General features: G+C 36.8%; 1 protein-coding gene across 3 annotated transcripts in view; it reads right to left on the bottom strand.

Moving 5' to 3' along the window:
- UBR1 (ubiquitin protein ligase E3 component n-recognin 1) overlaps positions 1-20,458 on the bottom strand; it is a 51,798-nt gene that overhangs the window by 28,546 nt on the left and 2,794 nt on the right. The window contains exons 2-16 of one of the 3 annotated variants that reach the window (XM_088520455.1): positions 15,908-16,164; positions 14,241-14,319; positions 12,186-12,296; positions 8,638-8,768; positions 7,990-8,131; positions 6,312-6,374; positions 5,849-5,972; positions 5,288-5,395; positions 4,826-4,914; positions 3,935-4,033; positions 2,650-2,807; positions 2,009-2,108; positions 1,580-1,708; positions 655-835; positions 42-103 (exon numbers count right to left, since the gene is read on the bottom strand). In XM_088520455.1, coding sequence (XP_088376581.1) covers positions 42-103; positions 655-835; positions 1,580-1,708; positions 2,009-2,108; positions 2,650-2,807; positions 3,935-4,033; positions 4,826-4,914; positions 5,288-5,395; positions 5,849-5,972; positions 6,312-6,374; positions 7,990-8,131; positions 8,638-8,768; positions 12,186-12,296; positions 14,241-14,319; positions 15,908-16,164 — 1,833 coding nt within the window. Of the gene's footprint in view, positions 1-41; positions 104-654; positions 836-1,579; positions 1,709-2,008; positions 2,109-2,649; positions 2,808-3,934; positions 4,034-4,825; positions 4,915-5,287; positions 5,396-5,848; positions 5,973-6,311; positions 6,375-7,989; positions 8,132-8,637; positions 8,769-11,375; positions 11,467-12,185; positions 12,297-14,240; positions 14,320-15,907; positions 16,165-20,458 lie in introns of those variants that run through there. The other 2 variants (XM_088520456.1, XM_088520458.1) reach the window with 2 other exon arrangements.

The following is a 20,458-nucleotide window of genomic DNA, read 5'->3' as shown; positions in this document are numbered from 1 at the left end:
AAAGTATTTGAAAAAACAAACACACACACTATAGAACTCACAGGGGAAACAAATTCATGCAATCTTGAGATGGTTCCAGTCTTGCTTAATCGTACATGAAGACCTAAAAAATAAATAGGAAAAAGTGTGAGAACAATCGAAAAATATCAGTCAAATCTGTCTTCCAAACAATTTTAAGTGTTAGCTAAATCACCTTCAACTCTGAAAACTGAAAGCTACAAACACTGAATCAAACTTCATTTAGGAAGGGCTTGTTGCTTCTTAAGATAAGTGATCCATAACATTAAAAACTGGAAAGAATGGTTATGCTAATCTACTATTTTAAGAATAAATCTATTCACTTAACATATTCATTTAAAGCATTTAAATGGAGGTGGTAAACAGAAGTTACAAGCTCCTAATTTCTTATTTAAAAGAAACTATACAAGAATCTTAAAACTGCAAGACTTAGCGAATAGTCTATCTTGGTAGTGAATGATGTGCCAAATAAATTATAGCTTAAGAGCTTTCATCTGTACTCTAGAGAGGGTGGCCATCACCTATTGCTGTGGTTCTTTGTATTTCAGTTAGTTTAAGCGCTTTGCAGAATTAGGAAATAGAAATGGATGACATAGCCTAATTCAAACAGCAGTTAAAACTAATAAAAGCATCTACCTGCAAGAGTCCTAGACAGTGGTAAATGTATGCTGACAGGATCTGTAGACACTCTGTAAGGTCTACTCTCCAAAGTATGGCCACACATGTGAAACACTGTCTTCTCCCGTGAGCGGCCGTTTGTACTGCACCTCATCACAGCTTTGTGACATTCTTTATAGGCTCTCAGCAATAACTCCTCCTAGAATTGTAAATAAACACATACAGATATAGTTAAAGGTAATACTGATGCAATAAAATTCCTCATCGGCTTTTTTTTTTTTTTTTTTTTTTAACTGCTGTTGTTTTGGGTTTTTTTTCCACCTCCCCTCTGATAGCCTAAGTGGAAGGCTATCAAGAAGCCCTTGAGTTGCAGTACTGCTTCTTTCCCTACTTAAAAAATAGAGGAAACCCATGCCAAAATGTCCTGAAGTTAAGAAATTGTGGTTTCCTCCCTCTCCTCAGCACAAGGATGAGTTCCAGCACTGTTAAAGACTTAACATTATACTCCATAGTGCTAAGTTCCTGCAGTCCACTCTCCGAATCAACAACAAATACCATATCCCTCAAAAATTTCATTTGTCAGCTCACCAAGAAACTAACAGCCAAAATCTTGAAGGGTAAGAGAGAAAGGTTCTTTGTAGTTTGCTGCTCTGCCTGATATTCTGCTCAGCTTTGTCCCTGAGTGGTTCTATTCTCACATTCTTCTGAGATCCCCTATGGGGCTGAAGTCCCATAGCACAAAGTATTCCGGGGCTCATGCTTGCTTTGTGGAGATTTTGTGTACTATTGTACAATAGGGTTTTTTTTTGTGTGTGTGTGTGTGTGTTTTGTTTTTTTGTTTTTTGTTTTTTTTTTTAAAAAAAAGGGGGCAAAAAAGGTACTAACGTACGCAGGAATATTTCCGACAACACATGCAAAAACCTCAGACAACTGATTTGCTTACATCACAGGCACACCATTCCTGGAACATCAAAAGAATATTCTTTAGCTGCATCTGTATAGCAATGGCTGCTTCCCAGTCTGGGTCCACCTCAATGTGCTGACCTATCTGTCTTTTTATCTCCTCCATTCCCTGAAATGGACAGACCACAAAACATTCAAGACAGATTAGCAATCGGACTCGAACAACAGAAGAATCCATAAGCAAATCACAAAACATGAAGTGTCTAACAGTTTTAGCTTTAACTGAACACCTTATCTATGAAGGAAGCAATACTTTTTCAACCAACCAAGACAGACACCACAGAATTTATTATTTGAATTGTATGTTTATATCCACAATATTACTATGGTCAAAAAAGACAAGGAAACAAGAGTCCAACAGTATCTTTAAAACAGCATATTAGAAACAAGTGATTTAAAAGTATTGTACCTGCATGCAAGTTAGAATTCTCAGGAATGAAACAAATCCTTCTAAAAATCGCTCCCTCAGACGGTCTGTCCATAATGTAGGTTTGCTGATTAAGACATACCTGTCCCCAAAGAAAATATTATCTTCTGTTGCTCAAACTTTTCTTCTGCTCATGCTTATAGTTAAAGTTTTCGTTATATTAGCAGCACATTACATCCCCACTTCAAACTCCTCCTTTTTTTCCCCTCTTTTAATTTTCCCCAGACATCGGAGATTCTATAATTAGGACTCTACTATTTTAAGTCATAGATTTTGAATTTCAAGCTATTTGGGGTGCTTTTTACACTATTAAATTTATTAGACTAATTTGGTGCACTAGAAAAGGGGAAAGTGCTACACAGATAAAGATTACACAGCTTTCCCAGAAGGAAAATGAATAGAAGCCAAATTTTCTCTCATATCTGATAATAGATTTATTGTTTGAGACAATTATTATATGGATTAATATCAGCAAAAAGGATCATAGATAGGCTTACAGAGTATGCAATTTTGACTTTCGATACTTTTAGCAGTTTTACTTATCACCAGATTTTTAATTGAAACACCTCATCCTACTTTCAATTTTCTAAGAACTGTTTGAAGCTTCTCAACATTATACTAACCTGAGGTCATATATTACTGCATATACCCGGTTCAGTTTGTCCTGGCTGTAACCTTGGAAGTTGAATTTGTCATTTTTGTCTAGGTACTCTGGCAGCACTTCTAGCAGCGTCTCTGTAATGATGGTGATTACCTTTTGCTCTTCAATAAGATGGCGAGCCTGCAAGAAGAAAAAGTATTCAACAGAAGGATTCTGTTGGAATTTAGTATGGGGAGAAAAAGAGAACATAACAACTTATCACTCCAAGTGGCCTAGAGACAGACAGATATTCTTCAGTGCTGTAGGCTGAAGTATATTTGCAGTGAAGATGATGGTGCCCAAAGAAGTACCATATCCTCTTACAGGTATAATTTTTAACACAATGCATCAAGGCCAATATAAAGCTAAGGGACATGTATCTTCAGCCCTTAATAAACTGCCATACTATTCCCTATTGGGAGAAATTCAAAGGCTACATGGTTTCACATTATTAAAATAATAGTTATATCAAGGAGAAGTACTCAACTAACCAAAAGTGTCCTGGAAATAAATAAATAAATTCATGTTTTTGGCATTGTTCACTCTGTGATGTGCAAATTCATCCCTTTCTCAGGATTTTGCTCACGTTCAGCTTTTTCTCCACAAAGCATTAAAAACATCAACTGCCATCTTCCCTAATTTTGCCGAGAACACTGGTGAGAATTTTTCTTATGAATCTTCTGTTTTCTATTATAAATTATTTTAAGTATTTGTAAGAATTCCAAGCTACAAGATTGCCTGTAGTATTTATTATGCCTGAACACAGTAACTTTCTTGCTGTGACAGCTTCAGTGCAATAGTCCTACTATTCTTTCTGAAGCGATCATTTAGAAAAGGTCTGAAATTGTAATGTAAAAAAAAGAAACATACGATCTTAAGAAGAAGGAAAAACAGAGGTGTACTTTTATTTCCTAAGACTTACTGTATTTCACCTACTCAAACACAGCAAGCTTTTTCTTGCTCCGTGAATGGTCCGTTAAAGGTACATATGAAGATGCATATGAGCAGTAAACTCGCACGGAAACTTAAGGCAGAGAATGGTGCTGTCTAAAACCCTTGCATACTTGCATTCCTTTTAATTTTTGTGATGAATTTTCACATAAACTCTGGCTCTAGCTTTCACACTCACCTCAACAAAACTCAAAATAATTCATTTTAGATTCAGCAGTACATACAAACCCACAGACAAGTACAGCAGCAGCTTACAAACGTGGTTCTTTTAGGAATTATCACATTTTACATTCCTCGCAGAGATAGGTTGAACATACCAGAGTAGGTACAGTGAACATCTGAACAGAGAGGGCGGTCACAGAGAGAACTCTGTCATGATCATCGTTGATATATTCTTTTTGCAATGACTTGTAATACTGGCAAAAGAGAACATTGGGGAATTTAAACAAACAAATCTAGTTTAAGTGAAAAGTGTTTACTTTTTTATTTGAAAGAATTATTGTATCTGAAGTATGCTTCATTCCAACAGAGGCAGTTTAAACAAGAAAAACTCCACAATGACCTCAATACAATGTACTTAAATAAGAAGTCAGTGGGACATATGCTTAAGCTAAGAACAAATTGAACTGCACTGCCAAATTGCAACCAAAATATTTTATCTCCTACCTATCAATTTTCATTAAGAAAAAAAATATCTCTAAAGACATTAGCTTATTAGTAAAATGAACCTTCTTCAGTAAGCTATGTATGTACATCTAAACATACAGACATAAACATATGCACATACACTGAACAGCTGCCTATAAAAGATGGGTAGAATCAGTTATATATATCAGTTTGCTTTGTCTCAGTTCAGCAAAAATCACTGTCATTCCCCCTTAGGTATTCCAGGGTTAAAAAGTCTCCCTTAATAACACGAAAAAAACATATATGTGTTATATGTTTCTTAACTATTTCATCATGATTTGAAAAAAATTCCAGCTCTTTGCTGTTTAAAGAGATAAAGAAAACATTAACAATACTGCACTGAAAGATCATATATATCCATATAACTGTAAAAGATAAACCAGCAATACTGGAATTAATACACTACACAGACTGATCTAGCAGGGAAGCTCTAGATGTTGAAAAGTCATAACTTATACAGAAACAGCAAAGGAAGTTTCTACAGTTACTATTTATTGCATAAAACATACACAAACAGTTACCTTCACAAATTCCACAGCAAAAAGTTTTTTGTATTCCATTTCCATGAAGAAACTACTGAAGATAAGCTCATGAAGAACCTTTCTTGCTCCTGTGAAGAGCCAAAACAATTCACTTGATTTTACTGTACTAAGATGCAGGTTTTTATGAGATAGAGAAAAAGATTTAAAGAGTGATAATTAAAAATCATTTAAAGATCTTACTGATATGTATTTAAAACACAGAGTAAGCATTGAGTCACTTAGTAAGGATTCTTCAAAACACATTAAAAAAACATGCACACATGAAAAATACATATTCAAAGTACCAATTCTTTCAGTCATGTAACACTGTCAAATGCACCATAAAAAAAGAAATATTAACTCCTCATTAACACAGCGCACACTTATTTTTACTTATTTTGTTAAATATTAAAAAAATAATAAATTTGTCTCTTCAGTTTATAGCAATATGTACATACAAACCTTTATGAAGCTTTGCATCCCAAAGTATCAACTTGCTTATGAAGCAGGGTTTTTCAGACCCAGCATCTTCTTTGAGACATATCTGACAAAAAATCTGCCGAAAGTCACCTGTAGAGAGAAAGTTATTCATTTGTAAAACAATGCTTTGAAAGGGTCCAAGCCAGTAGAACTACAAAAGTCTCTTCTCTTTAAAAATAAATAAGCCCTTAAGTATGGATCAGCTCCTAACAATAACCTTCCTCTGTGAGCTCCCCACATACTCCTTTTCTCCTATTACTACTATCCTCTTTCTATAATAGATCCAGTAATGCAGAAAAGTATTTTAAAATGAAATGCTTTCAGGCAGCTTGGCAAAGCAGGTCTACAAGCACATGCACCAGAGCAGTACGGAAGCGCACATGATTAGTATATGCATAGCTAGACTAGTCTCAACTGGTCCCTGCACTGGGCCCTCAAAGTCAATATTCTGTATAATTTCAGAACATTACCTAACACTTTCTTTTACCTATGAGTAAAAACAATGTTTTGGAGATCAACATTATGCTTACAAGTTACACTTACTTGAATAGCTCATGAGTTTATTCAGCCAAGAACCAAGGCGCAAGGCAAACTTCTGGTGAGCCATAACATCTGCATGCAGGACCTCTACATGAAGCGGACGTTGAGAAACATTTTCAGAATGCCTCTAGAAATCAGGTAATCAGCAGATATAAATTAAAGATAGCATGAATGTTCACATTTGTCTTCAACAACTGTTATCTCTTGCAAACCCACATTAATGCCAAGCTCTATCAAAATAAATCAGTTGAAATTCAGGTTTTGAATAAGTCTATTTTTTAACCAAATGCAGTGGGTTAAATTCCATTTAAGAACTTCACAGGCAGGGTATAAAAACATGGAAGTACTAAGACAGAGATTACAGAACAGATAAATTAGCCTAGAATATTAATAAAAACAAAACAACGAAAAAAAACCCACCTAAGCATAATGGTGATTAAATGAGAAAAGTATTTTGGGAAGCTACCTTGATTTCCTCCTTTGCTTCCTGACAAGATGAATAATGTCCTGCTTTAACAGCTCTACGGCCCTGTTTAAAGAAAATAGTAAATATGAGACCAATGTATGAACTAAACAACAAAAGTCACAGACCTGATCCTTGGCTCTATTTTATTACTCATGAAAGAAAACATGGGACAAACAGCATTCCAGGTGCTCTTAGACATTTAGCAGCAAGCCAAAATTAAGTTATTTTTAGAAAACATTTATTTGAATTAAATTAGCTATAAAAAAAACTGAAGAAAATCAAAGTCTGTGTATTTTAATGTTAAAAAGAAAATATATGTATACAACAAAATACCAGAGAGACTTCCACAGAATACAGTAAACAATTTCCTTCCTAGCAGGAGATACACTCACTCTACACTGCTTTTCTACAATCTCTCCTATTATTTCTTACATCTATAGGTAAAAGAGTGGGGTATATTAAAAGCAGCAGGTATGATGGCTCTTTCAATAAAGAGAAAGAGCAGCATCACCTTCGTCCTCAAATCCCACGTAAAGGAAATAGGAGCTATGGACCACTAAGTGACTTTTCTATTTCACACAAGACAAGAAGTTAGAAGTTACAACTAGTGGAAGGGTTGCAATTAAAACAAAACAACTTAACCCAATCCTCTGGCATAGTAGATGCTTTGTATAAAGCAAAGTCATGTCAATTCTAAACTAAAATATAGGTTGCATTCAAAAGGAACCTTTCATAAATTCATAGAACAATAAAGGCAAATCTTTAAAGATTATTTTATAAACATGTATGCATATACATATTTTACAGACCTGAAACTGCATTGTTTCAGCACTGTAACAACATAAACCCAACAGTGCATCTATAAATAAAAATGTAACTAGTTTTCATTATCTGAGCAATGAGACACACAAAAAGAAAATACAGTTTTCGCAGATTTAAAAAAGCACTCTAATATTAGCAGGATGTATGTACATAATGCATACCTATAAAGATATAGGCATACAGATAAATACAGTTTCTGTGCACATGCAGAGCTTTTATACTTCTGTGTAGAAAACAAGTATTATAATACAAAACAACTGGCATTCAGTCATCTTCTTTTTCCAAGAAAAAAAAATCTCTATACCAACAGTATAGGTTCCTGACACTGACTCAAGCACTGGTTTGAGAAATGAGAGTAAAAATAATTATGCTCCCTCAGTTTCTCTCGTGTTTTTTTTCCTCGTTTTATTTGACTCAAAGTTTCAAGACTTCCAAATTAAGTCCGAGCCAGAAAGAACACCGATTCTTGCAAAACGTAAGCAAGAATTCTATTTAAATGACTGAATATGCACATTGCTGCCTTAATGTTTCATTTTAAAGGTATTTGTCTGAAATGTAAACTTCTGTCATCCAATAGAAAAATAAGTAATTCAAACACAAGTGAAAGAGAATCAACTTCAGATAAATCAGAGCCTATTCCCCATTTCAAGAAACTGGGTTTGCCCAGAAGCAAAATGTACACAGTTTTAAAAACCTTCCTGAAGCAAACGTTGACTAACAGTTCATCTGCAAAATGCCTCTCTCTCTCTCTACAAGCTCCAGCATTCTAGAAACTAAGATTTGGTCATCAAAACACTATAGTAACACTCTTAATTACTAAAAGGGGACTCTCCTTTTTAACCAAGGATATACTAACCTCTTTGTCTATGGCAGTGGTATGCAGCTGGGCTTCACCAAGTTCGCAGCCAAGTGCCCTTTGCAGGCTATAGATGACATGATCATAGGAATGGTGTTCATCATTAAAGAGGACACAGTAGTAGTTGTCTGCCTTCTCTCTGCTGGGAAAAATACAGTGCTTCATCATACAAGTACAAAGAACATTGTAAATATCCTATCCAGGACATCAACAGATCTCAACTCACGAAAGAAATTACAAATATAAAAAATAGAAGAAAAAGTTAACCACGTTTTTCACACCAAGGACACCAAAAATTGCATTTCATCTACACCAGAACAAACCACAGAAACCACATACAAAGCATAGAAGGCTTCTAAATTTTCCAGTTAACTCATCATTCCCTCTTTCTGCCCTATTATCTCATTTTTCTTTTTAATGATACAGAAGTCTTGTTTCCATTTTGATTGAGCAACATCACACATTATTTTCTCCATAAAGTATCAAGAACTCATCTGCATGTAATTGTAGTTCAAAAAAATACAATTTGAACTGTATTTACAGTGCCATTTGACAGAGTTTTTGACACTAACAACTTTGCATGAAAGTAGCAATACCCACAGGTAAAGTTTCTAAAACTTCACAGACAGAATTGGAGATGCTCCCTACCTGATTCTGAGCTCCAGAGGCAGTTCCTTTTCTTCTTCCCATATAAGCATATCTACAATGTATTTTATCACAGCAGGAAACACTCTCCTAGAGTGTTCCATAACCTCTTCATTTAACTGACATTCAGAATTCTGTAATAAACAAATAAATAAGTTAACATCAATATTGAAAATAATTTTTTTAAAATAGAAAAAAGGTGTCAGTAAAATACTTCCTTACTTCCCTCCTCTCTCCCAGGGGTAGATTTATGATTATTGAACAAACTCATCTCACCTCATTGCTTCCCTTAAAACCATTTCATCCTAAAAGCTGAAGATATTAAAAGTCTGCAATCCAGATGTAAATTCCATCCCATATTAGCATTCATTTTCATCTGTATGCATATTTTCTCAAATATTTATCAGATTCCTCGAACAGAATTAGAACAGAAAGTGCAACTCTGTTCTTTTCAGAGATCCCCAGCCAGACTTACTCATTAATCAAAATATTCTTATTAACTAGCATATTTTCCATCCACCCAGGCAAATCTTATTAAAGTGAATCATCTACACCATATGATGACATTATGAATCCTTTCCATAACATTTTAGCAGGAGAGAAAAGGAGATTATAAACAATGAAAATAATTTCCAAATGTGCTCTTAAGTATGAAGCCATGAAATGTTCCAGCACAAGTCACAGACATTTTCCAAAGACATTCTTTTTGTGAAAAGAGGGATTTAATCCAAAGGCCATAAACAACCAAACACATCTTTGACTATTAATGAACATTTCTTAATACCACCTTTTTCTCAGCATAAGCATGTACAAATAGCATATAACATTGTTATTAATGCCAATAGGATACAGAAACAGAAGCTGATACTTTCTAGAGTAAGTTCACAGAATTTCCCATAATATTAAGGTCAACTAAACTGCCTATAAAATTTGAGGATGTACGTGTTGGGCAGAAGGAGAAAAGACGGAAAAAAAGAAATCCATGATGACCACTGTTTCCCCAAGTGCTAAGGGCATTCACCTCTCCAATGAACAAATTGAAAGATTAAGTATGAAAGAACAGTGGTCATCTGTTTCATATAGATGAGAACCATGTACCTCAAAAGAGTCCTGAATCAATTACGCAGTCCCATTTATGAAGCAGATAGCTCTAAAAGTTATGCAAAATCGCCTTGTGCTTATCAGATTCTCCTGATTCCAAAGCTTTTTCTTTAATTAGTGTTAAATAAGAGTTTTGTAAGGACACTGCATTTTAGTGACATACAACTCTCATCATCTCAGAAATGCTAAAGAAAAAAAAAATCCTGCTGCTCTTCATTAACATAGTATATGTTAATGGATCGGTGGATGCATCGGTGGATGTCGTCTATCTCGACTTCACCAAGGCTTTTGACACCGTCCCTCACAACATCCTCCTGGGCAAGCTCCGGAAGTGCGGGATAGATGAGTGCACAGTGAGATGGATTAGGAACTGGCTGGATGGCAGGGCCCAGAGAGTGGTGATCAGCGGTGCAGAGTCTAGTTGGAGGCCTGTGGCTAGTGGGGTCCCCCAGGGGTCAGTCCTTGGTCCAGTCCTGTTCAATTTATTCATCAATGACCTGGATGAAGGCACAGAGTGCTCCCTCAGCAAGTTTGCTGATGACACGAAACTGGGAGGAGTAGCCAATACCCCAGAGGGCTGCGCTGCCATCCAGAGGGACCTGGACAGACTGGACAACTGGGCGGTGAAAAACCTCATGCAATTCAACAAGGCCAAGTGCAAGGTCCTGCACCTGGGGAGGAATAACCCCAGACACCAGTACAGGCTGGGGACCGACCTTGTGGAGAGCAGCTCTGCAGAGAAAGACCTGGGTGTCATGGTGGACGACAAGTTGACCATGAGGCAGCAGTGTGCCCTCGTGGCCAAGAAGGCCAATGGAATCCTGGGCTGCATTAAGAAGAGCATCTCTAGCAGGTCGAGGGAGGTGATCCTGCCCCTCTACTCAGCCCTGGTGAGGCCGCATCTGGAGTATTGTGTCCAGTTCTGGGCTCCACAGTACAAGAGGGATGTGGAGCTGCTGGAGAGAGTCCAGCGCAGGGCTACAAGGATGATCAGGGGCCTGGAACATCTGCCCTATGAGGAGAGGCTGAGGGAGCTGGGCCTGTTCAGCCTGGAGAAGAGAAGGCTGAGAGGGGATCTAATCAGTGTATATAAATACCTCAAGGGAGGGAGTGCAGAGGACGGGGATGGTCTCTTTTCAGTGGTGGCCACTGATAGGACTAGAGGAAATGGCCGGAAACTGAAACATCAAAAATTCCATAGGAACTTAAGGAAAAATTTCTTAACAGTGAGGGTGACAGAGCACTGGAACAGGCTGCCCAGAGAGGTTGTAGAGTCTCCTTCTCTGGAGATCTTCAAAACCCGCTTGGATGCAGTCCTGTGCCACGTGCTCTAGGTGTCCCTGCGTATGCAGGGGGGTTGGACTAGATGATCTCTAGAGGTCCCTTCCAACCCTAAGCATTCTATGATTCTATGATATTGAAACCTGTGCTTTTCTGCACATCCATTTTTTAAAGGAGGTCATTTGGTAGATGAGACTCTAAATATAGCTTTTAAAACTGGCAGCCAATTCCTAGACACTTGTTTATCACTGTCTGCATAGCAAACAAACATATTGGCAACATTTTCCTCTTCTCATTTGCTTTCACCTTACCACAGTAAGTTTATAAACGCTTTGGCACATTACACCCTCTATACTTACAGTACTTCAAGGGATAGTGGCCAGAACCATTCAGAAGAGTTGCTTTTGTTTTTCAAGCATGGGATGCACTTCTATACTAACAGAAAGCACTCTGGAAAGGAAATGTGTGCCTGTTTCAGCATTGAAACATTCCTAACGCACTTTTCAACCCAATAATTTCAATAACTAACTATATGCTGAGAGAATGTCTGCACTAAGAATGTCCTCGATTCTCCAAACAGAGAAGAAACTACAGGGGAATCTAAAGATCCATGAGTAAATAAACCCTGATGTATAAGTCTTTTATTAAGGAAGACAAACAGTCAATCAGTGCCACCTTTATCAAACAGGAATATATAATTCATTACTGAAGCAGCTGCACTTCTGCCCTGTTCCTAGTATCTCTAATAATTACATATATTTACAATATCTCAAAGAGCTATAAGTAACGCTTTAACTATTCAGTTGTCTATTTATGTTTCCTATCATTCATGACAGGGGCATTCATTGTAGAAGTAGGTTGCAGGAGTTTACTAAATATTAGCTGTACTTCTTAGGGCAAGAAGCATCTCAACAAACACTGGATTCAAACACTGGATTCACACCTCATCCTGATCAGCACCTGTTGAGTATTGAGTGTTTCCTCAGCTCTACTTTCTGCTTTGAAGAAAACTATTTTTCAGTAGTTGAGCAAATGAAAACCACAAGTCCACAAATGACTGAAGAGGGGTAGCAGACGCTGACCTCAGGTAGCATGCAGACCCTTCTACCTCAAATAAGCTTGTGTCAATATTTATAATATTTATTCTTCCACTTAGGCAGTATTCTTACTTCTTTTGCAGTCCCTGATGCTCCAGGCTCGTGTTTAGTACACAGTGGTCCTGCCTTCCACGCCTCTGTATCCCCACAATCACAAAATCCTCCTCCAGTGGAACTATGCATCTGTAAAAATAAGTATTTCAGTAATGCAACATATATTTAAAAAGAGAAAAATTAAAATATGCAATATTTAAGTTCAATATAAGCACCAATACAAAAGCCTCTACAAGATACAAGGCTCACTGCAAAACTCAAACTTCTCTCTCTCTCTCTTTTTTTTTTTTTTTTTTTTTTTTTTAAGAGAAAAGGAGACCTTATCAGAGAATCAGAAAGAATCTTTTTGAGCATAAAAACTAGGAAATAGAGCTACTGCTGCAAAATATGTGCAAATCTCCAACAAAATTAACTATGAAGCAAGTGAAAAGGAACTATTAGCATTTCATAAACAGCAAAACAATACTCAATGTCTTTATGACATAAAACTATACCAGAGATGCTTAACACCTTCTTTATTCTATTTATTCTAATTTATAAGTACAATTTAAAAATAAATATAAAGGTTTGTATATTCAACAGATATTTAGTAGCAATTGAGATGCTAAGCAAACAAAATAAGTCTTAAAATGAGAATCTAAAATATAACCTTGCAACTTCAATTTTGTGTGATGCTTTTAAAAAAGTAAATATTTTGGCCTCCTGTTTGTCAAAAAGTTCTAACGAAAGTCCGGTAATAAACATTATCCATCAGTTGCCCTGAAACCCCAGAAGTAAGTGACCTAACAAAAGGCTTTCAAAAATTACCCTGAAGTGTTGATCTAATTAGACTTGTTCTGAGCAAAAAGTTAGACTAGACAAACTCCTTAGATTCTTAGAATAATTGAGGTCAAAATGGACCTATGAAAATGAAGAGTATAATTTGTATTCTTTATGCTGTATTTTAAAATGCAAGCACAGCAAATCCATTCCCATCTGACTGCCTGTAGTCTGATGTTCTGCCTGAAGACAACCTACGTCACTGAAAAACAAGGAAGAGAAGAAAGGTACCAAAGTGTTTTCACTGCCCAGCGGTGATTTCAAATGCTCCATACCATGACTGTCTATTTTCATTGGTTTTCAGCTTACCTCTCTAAAATCTCCATATGCATGCATGTTCATGCATATGTATACTGCATTAGCATTACTCAGGGGAGCTTTATATGGCTTTGAATCAATACTTGCAAGACATTTTCAAATATGAAGACTTGCACAAGGTGGTAGAATATTACATTTTAGTGTCCTTAATTATGAGACTGGTACCTTCTTCCACACTCTCTCATGGAGCTATTTCCACTTAAAGGAAATTTACGACCATTTGACAATGAAAGCAGAAAAAAAGTCTCTTAAAATGAATGCAAGACTAATGAGTAAAGGAAAAATTTAAGAAAAGTCTAGCTTGCTTTTCAGTGGTAAAAGATAAATAATTAATTAAAAAGTTAAAACATTGGAACCTGTCAAAGTTGTTGCAAATTTGGCTCAGAGAGTAGAATATCAAAAGTTTACCAGAAAGAGATGATCCAATTCTAAGATCATCTCCTTACTAAAACTCTGATGCTTAAGATACATTCTAACTTCTAAAGTTCATGCTCTAAGCCCAAAGTTGTTCATGCAAATCTAAATAAAGATACAGAATGGGAATGTCCATATGTTACAGGAGTGATGAAATAACACACACACACACATATATATATTCATACTAAATTTCTGGAGAGAATGCGGTCTGGGACTCAGGACAGGATTGCCACTTTCATTCACAGCTTTTTGCTCAGATACAGACAATATTCTTTTTGGTGATATTGCCAAAGAGAATACAATGTATGCATTCACAGATACGTTGCTTCTTAGAAGCTTGTTTTCCTAGAAATAGGTTTTATGTGTAAAACTTGTTGTTAGAAGTATGACAGCAAAACCTTTCGCAAGATCTCAGATTTTTTAAGTTACTAATGTAGTTTACTACATCCTGGAACAAAGAAACAAAGTCAAGAAAACTGTACTTGTTGCTTAGACAGTTTTAATACATGAGTTTTCTACCTTGTAACGATGGTTTTTGTGAATGCTGTTCTGGAAGCAGTCCATGCACAGTACACATGTTGGATCAACTGCACAGTCTCTGCAACAAATATCATCACTCAGTAACTTTCTGAGAAACACACACTGAATTTTCACGCACAAAACAAAAATATTGTTCTAAAAATTTGGGTTAAGAGATTTGTATTACAAAAACATGGGTAACTCCATGTCATAGAAAGAGGATGAAAGTCAATCTTGTTAGGCTTAAACCAGGCAGTCTGGTTTTATTATAAATGTTTTATTTCCACTTTCAAATCCTGTTGCTATTTCTTCCTGTTACATATTTATTTCATTCTCCAAAATGAGAAGTTATTAAAAAATACATATATAACAAAACTGACTTTGGAGTAACCTTTATTACTGTTTCCAATAACAATTATAGACACTTTGCTACATGACCACTAGGCTACATTAGAAATTTTTTAAACAGTTGCAAGTTAAAAGTTAAGAGCATTTTTCTTCAGAAAATCAGCTACAAAATATATTTATTATTACAAATCTACTACAACACAGCCTAAAAAAAAAAAGAAAAGAAAAGAAAAAAAGCCACAAGTACCTGCTCATTTTGAATGTGCAATTTTAGACATTCTAGATTATTTCAGAGCATCTTTTTTTCCCTTAGCATCTGAGAAGTCTAAAGGAAAGACTGGCTTGACTTTAATAGCAGTATTAAGACGAAGTATTTATAAATATCACCTAATTACTACAAGATAGCAACTCAAAGATTAGGAAAAATGAATTGTCTAGCCACCTCTGAGAAATATAGTTCTATCATTTTGCCTACTATGATACAAGAACTCTGCAGTGACAGAAACAGCAGTATTCAACAGCACTGAACTGCTTTGACCATTCTTTTTCTTCTGACAAGCCACAGTCCCACTTGCTACACACTTCCCTGCAAACATGTAAGGATTCCTACAGAGACCCTTTGTACTTGATCTTGCATCCTAAATAATATTATTCATCACTAATAAAATAATTTTGCATTTCACCCAAAATGCCTGGACTTTTAAAACAGACTCAAAATGACCAAAAAACACATATTATAGAGTATCATATTAATACCACTAAATTACCTGCTCTGATGCATCTTTGCAGCCATCATGAAAACCCCTGATACATGAATTAATGAAGTAATATCATATCAATAGCTTTTCATCTTTAATATACATTAGGGTGAGAGCGAAGATGAAAAAAATGGCCGTGGCTTATGCAGATATTGCTCAAGCAGCATATTGCTAACTCAGAAACACTGTGTTGTGTTTTAGACTTCAAAAAGATGAGTAAATTCTGCAAAAGAGTGCAAATTCATATGACTGTCTACCTCTCCAGCATCAGGTGCACACACCATACTCATGCTGTGTCATACAATCTTTTTAAGCAGTGACTTTAAGGACCTTTAGTATTCTTTCCATGTCATCCCCCTTTTCTCTGCCAGTGTATACCTGTCACATGTAACTTTGCTCAAAGTAAAGTGGTTTGAAATCTGAAGCAAATACCACTGTCCTAAGACCTACTGTGACACAAATGATGATTACTTTGCACTGCAGCTAGTGTCACTAGGACTCCTAAGCTACACTGTCTCGCAAGGGAGCAGAGACGATGACAACACATACCTTTGTGCTTACCTGCAAGAATACGTTGTCTCCCCTCCTTTGAATACCTTCCCACAGAGCTGCGAGGTTCCACTCTGCTGTAATTTCTCTAGGAAGATATCTGGGTCTTCTCCAAACAAATAGCACTCAAGAGGGTAAAGTATCGTTGCCTGGACCATTTCTTCTTGCTTCTCCAGCAAGGGGTCCATTTCAGCCGAGTAGATATTTGGCACATGTTTTGCCAAGCACTGTAAAAAGGTAGTCTGGAAGTCGAATCTTTCATCCCACCACTGCAACAAAAGTAAACAAATGGGTAAACACTAACCAATAAAGAAATATAAAAGACATGAGTAGCTCCACAATACTCTCCAATTGATCTAATTCTGCTCTTTGAGTCTGAACAGTCTTTCTTCCATATTATTCCCATTACTCAGAAATACCTATTGGTTTTCCCCACTGCAAACCAGGTAACAAATTTACTCACTAAAACTCCTGAAGACAACTTCCTTTCACCTGCAACACTGTTTTTATCTCTCAAAGCCTTATTTTTGCAAGAAAAATACATACACCTTCACAAACACTGAAGAACTTTTTCTAGGCCAGCAAGCAGAGAATGAGCAAAGCGAGGAAGAAAGTTTGAACTAGGAAGACCAATAGTAAAGTATTTCTATTTTACTTGCTTAAAGGATGAAAGTACAGAAAATCTTATGCAAAAGGCAAAAAACCCTAAATCTAATTTTTGATTTAAGATAAAACCTACATTGATCCAATCAATAAATTACTCCTAAAAATTAATGAGCTGATGGAGCTGAAAAACTAGATAAAGATCTACAAGGCTACAGTCCCCTAGTTTATTATCAAGACGAACAGCTCTCCAATTTAAAAAATATCTGCACCTCCAGTACTCTTAAAGCTGCATAGTATCAAATAGTAATGGCTGATTTGTTTTTTAAAAATTGTCTACTTAGTGCAGTCAAGTACAAACCTTTCTACATGCAAAATCTAAACAGAAGAAACAGAAATGAGATACCAGATTAAGACAGCCTAGATGAACTATAACATTCACTACCTAAAGCTAAACTGTCAAAAGAGATTTATTCTGTGTTGTAGCCACACTAAACAACATTCTCAATATGCCCTGAGTAATGAAGACAGTATTTAAAATACATTTAGTTTTATCCTGAGGCTTTTACTGATATTCTGGCCACCATGCATCATTTCTCTTGGTGATCCATGAACCCAAAGTCACACAAGAAAATGCACGGCAGACGCTGACGGACAAGAGAAGCGAGGCCATAGGCAGTATTGTCAAGCAGAGGAGAAAACTTGTCCTTAGATCATGCTAGCATTACTGTTCTCTTGAAAGCACAGACTGACCAACCTAATCAGATTCCTTGAATCACAAAGCATTCAACCCACCTGCAAGTGCCAGAAAACAAGGACCACTTTCCTGAGTGAAGGGAATCACTGACCATTTAAATTCCAACTCCAGCAAAAATTTTAGATCAAGAAACACAGCCAGATTTATTACTTAAACAGTAAGCACCAAGGAGGTCACCTTACCAGTCATAAAAACTCTTAGTATTCACATGTATTCACAGGGCAAATCAATAGAAAACAAAAGAAAAAGATTCGAAAGATTCAGGGTTTTTTTGAACTTCTCAAATCCAACAATATTATTTTGAATTATGGTTAGACAGATTACACTGTGAAAAGTAACCAGAAACTGAAACCAAATGTATCAAAAGTGGTATAAGAGCTTTAAAAGAAAAAGCCTAACCAAAGGTTCTCAAAAAAAAAATTTTTTTTAAGTTGAGAAGAAGCCAATTATTCTTAGACCATAATGAAACTTCAGAATTAAATGTTCCTCCTGTTTTTGTAGTGTACGCATATTGCGCTACAGCATGTATCAAGCTGCCTCCCAATTTGGGTGCACTATCTGCTCGAATAAAGGGAAAATCGGTGACCTCTTGGCCTGCTCCTTTTCAGGAGCACAAGAGAATCCCAGGGTTCAGCTCTTCTCTTAATTAGCTATTTTCCCAAGAGACGGGATAAGTTTAGCTTTGGTGTTGTTGGAACAGACTGTATAATAGCTTTGAGAAACACGGGGCTAAGTTTTCCTGAAAATATGCCAGAAGCACAGAGCGAGTTCTCACACAGGCTAATTCCCAAACGTTTCAAGCATTCCTACACAAAGCTTTTAATTCTAGTTAAAGGTTGCCTGGAAGACAGGAAGTAGGGAAAGAGAGAAAAGAAGGGAAAAGACTTCTCTCATGCAAGCAAGCAGGCTGGTTGCCTTCTGGTAAATACATTAAAACGTGTCTTCCGCCTATCCCACTCAGTACAACATTCATTATATTCACAAAGAGAAATAAAAATATTCTTGTGGCTAGAAGCTGATACCAACCTAAATTTCAGATCTCTCCCACATCCACTGTGTCTCCTAGGAGAAATAATCTATTTCTTGTGTCAAAGTCTGTTCCGTATGCTATAACTAGCTGTGTAAAGTTGCACACAAAACTGCAGCCAAAACACAAAAGGGGCCAAACAAATCACACCCCCAAGTTAAGACTGCCTTGGATACATAAGCTTGGCCTCCTTGCGCACACATACTAAAATTAAGGTCGATTTCCCTTAACGCTAAAAGCAGTTCTGCCTTTCCTTACGTTATAAGGAAATAATCAAGACAAAAACATTACTATATTGCTAAAACAGGATTATCAGTCTGAAGTCCACAGACCCCTGACATTCACAGACTCCTTGCCAGGGCCCATGAGCTACGAGTACAGGAAGAAACCCCCCAGGAAGGAGGCCGGCACTCACACCGCTCCAGTCTAGGAGCATTCCCATGGAAAAATATTTTTGGACTGAAAACTAGCATTGCACATATGGAGAGTAAATTAATAATTTAATATTGAAATTTCTCAGATTTAAAATATTGCATTACCTACAAACAGAAACACTAGCACAAGAGCAGCAGAATTTTGGATGCATTAGGTTGGAGTATACTCCAAATACTGATAAGAATTAAAAGCTGAATAAGTACATAGGGAAATAGAGAAAATAGTTAACAAGTGCTTTCAAACCACTTTTCACCTACAGATCATGTGTCAAATGAGATTTCTCACTACCACAACAGAATTCCTTTAATGTTGCAATAGATTTAACATATACATTAATTCAATGACCACTACCATACAGTTTCTGTTTTATATTACAAGCCTAACTCGGTTTAAATCCTAAACTCTTTTCAAGAGAGAAAGAGACTAGCTAATCTCAAGTGCCATTCAACATAAATATCAAATGCAAAACGCTGTTTTACTTTGAGAAATTCAATATCCTCTACACTGTCCTAGAAACACAGCAGCTCTGACCTGAAAACATAAGAGCCGTTTGACCTGCACATTCATTTAGACTTTGGCCACTGAGCCAAGCCTACTAGGAGGGGACCAATTAATGTAAAAAGATGCTTCAATGATGCAGGTGTTTGCCCACTGCGAATTAGACTCAGAACCTAACAGCACAGACTGCTAGAACTTTGGCTGCAGTGGAAATCACCTTGATGCCAGCAGACCAAATGACTACCAGTTCAGTTGAACCACAGAAAAACAGTGTCAACCTGAGAAGCAACAGTGAACACCAGGGTTCAATCAGCTACTATTTCAGCAAACTATGCTGGACAGCTAACAGTGTGATCTTCAGAGGAAGCAAGGCACAGATCTGAGCTGCTCAGCCTCCTTGAAACTGCAGGTCAGATATCAATTTTAAGTCACACTTGTCTCCAAAGTCTCACAAATACATTCTCCTTAGGAAGGGGGAAAAAAGAAAAAAAAAATCAGAATCTTTGTGGACTTATTGGTAGTATTCCACTAGAGTTAAAATAAAACTTTTCCTTTAAGTTTTAGCTATTCACTTGGCAGAGTCAAAATTACTCCTTGCAATTTTGTTTCTAAAGGAACAATGGAGAGGCTTTGTTCCTTTCCTTGTTTGATCCTTTGCATCCATGCTGCGGTCTCCCATCCTCTAGGGAACAGGATTTCTATCAAACTGCTTAGCACCAGACAGAGTGCACTTCAGAAACTGCAGTCACAGTGCAGATTTTTTTTTTTAATATTAATTTTAAAAAAAGCTTCCATTTGTTTATACTGTTTTTTTTTTAATGTTAATTCCCATGTACTCAAATAAACTGGCCTTGCATCCACCCAAATTTAACCTCGCTTATCCCGAATTACATGATCCATTTTTTAGCTCTTCAGTGAGCTAACATGCAATTAACTTCAGTCGCACCTGCATTTAGCACCAACTCAACCCTTCCAAATGCTTCCCCTTATACACAAACACCAAGCTGTTTATCTGCAGCCCCTCTGCTGCTCTGAGATCTAGCTAAACAGAGCCACATGCCAGCCTGCAGAGCCCCTGGCAGCGACATTCTCCTGGAGCCACGCATTTCTCCTTGCACAGGAGCGCTGCTACGGCAGAATTGTGACAACCACAACTTGGTGGTGGACTGGAGCAAAGAACACAGGTACTCACTCCTGTGCTAACAAAAGCCACAAAACTGTCAAGAAACATGAGTAAACACGA

The sequence above is a fragment of the Tinamus guttatus genome, unplaced genomic scaffold (assembly GCF_059628265.1).
Source record: "Tinamus guttatus ecotype Peru unplaced genomic scaffold, ASM5962826v1 Tinamus_guttatus_pri_ptg000089l, whole genome shotgun sequence".
Taxonomy (NCBI): Eukaryota; Metazoa; Chordata; class Aves; order Tinamiformes; family Tinamidae; genus Tinamus; species Tinamus guttatus.
The sequence above is the reverse complement of the archived record's forward strand: the minus strand, read 5'-3'. Positions and strand labels throughout refer to the sequence as shown.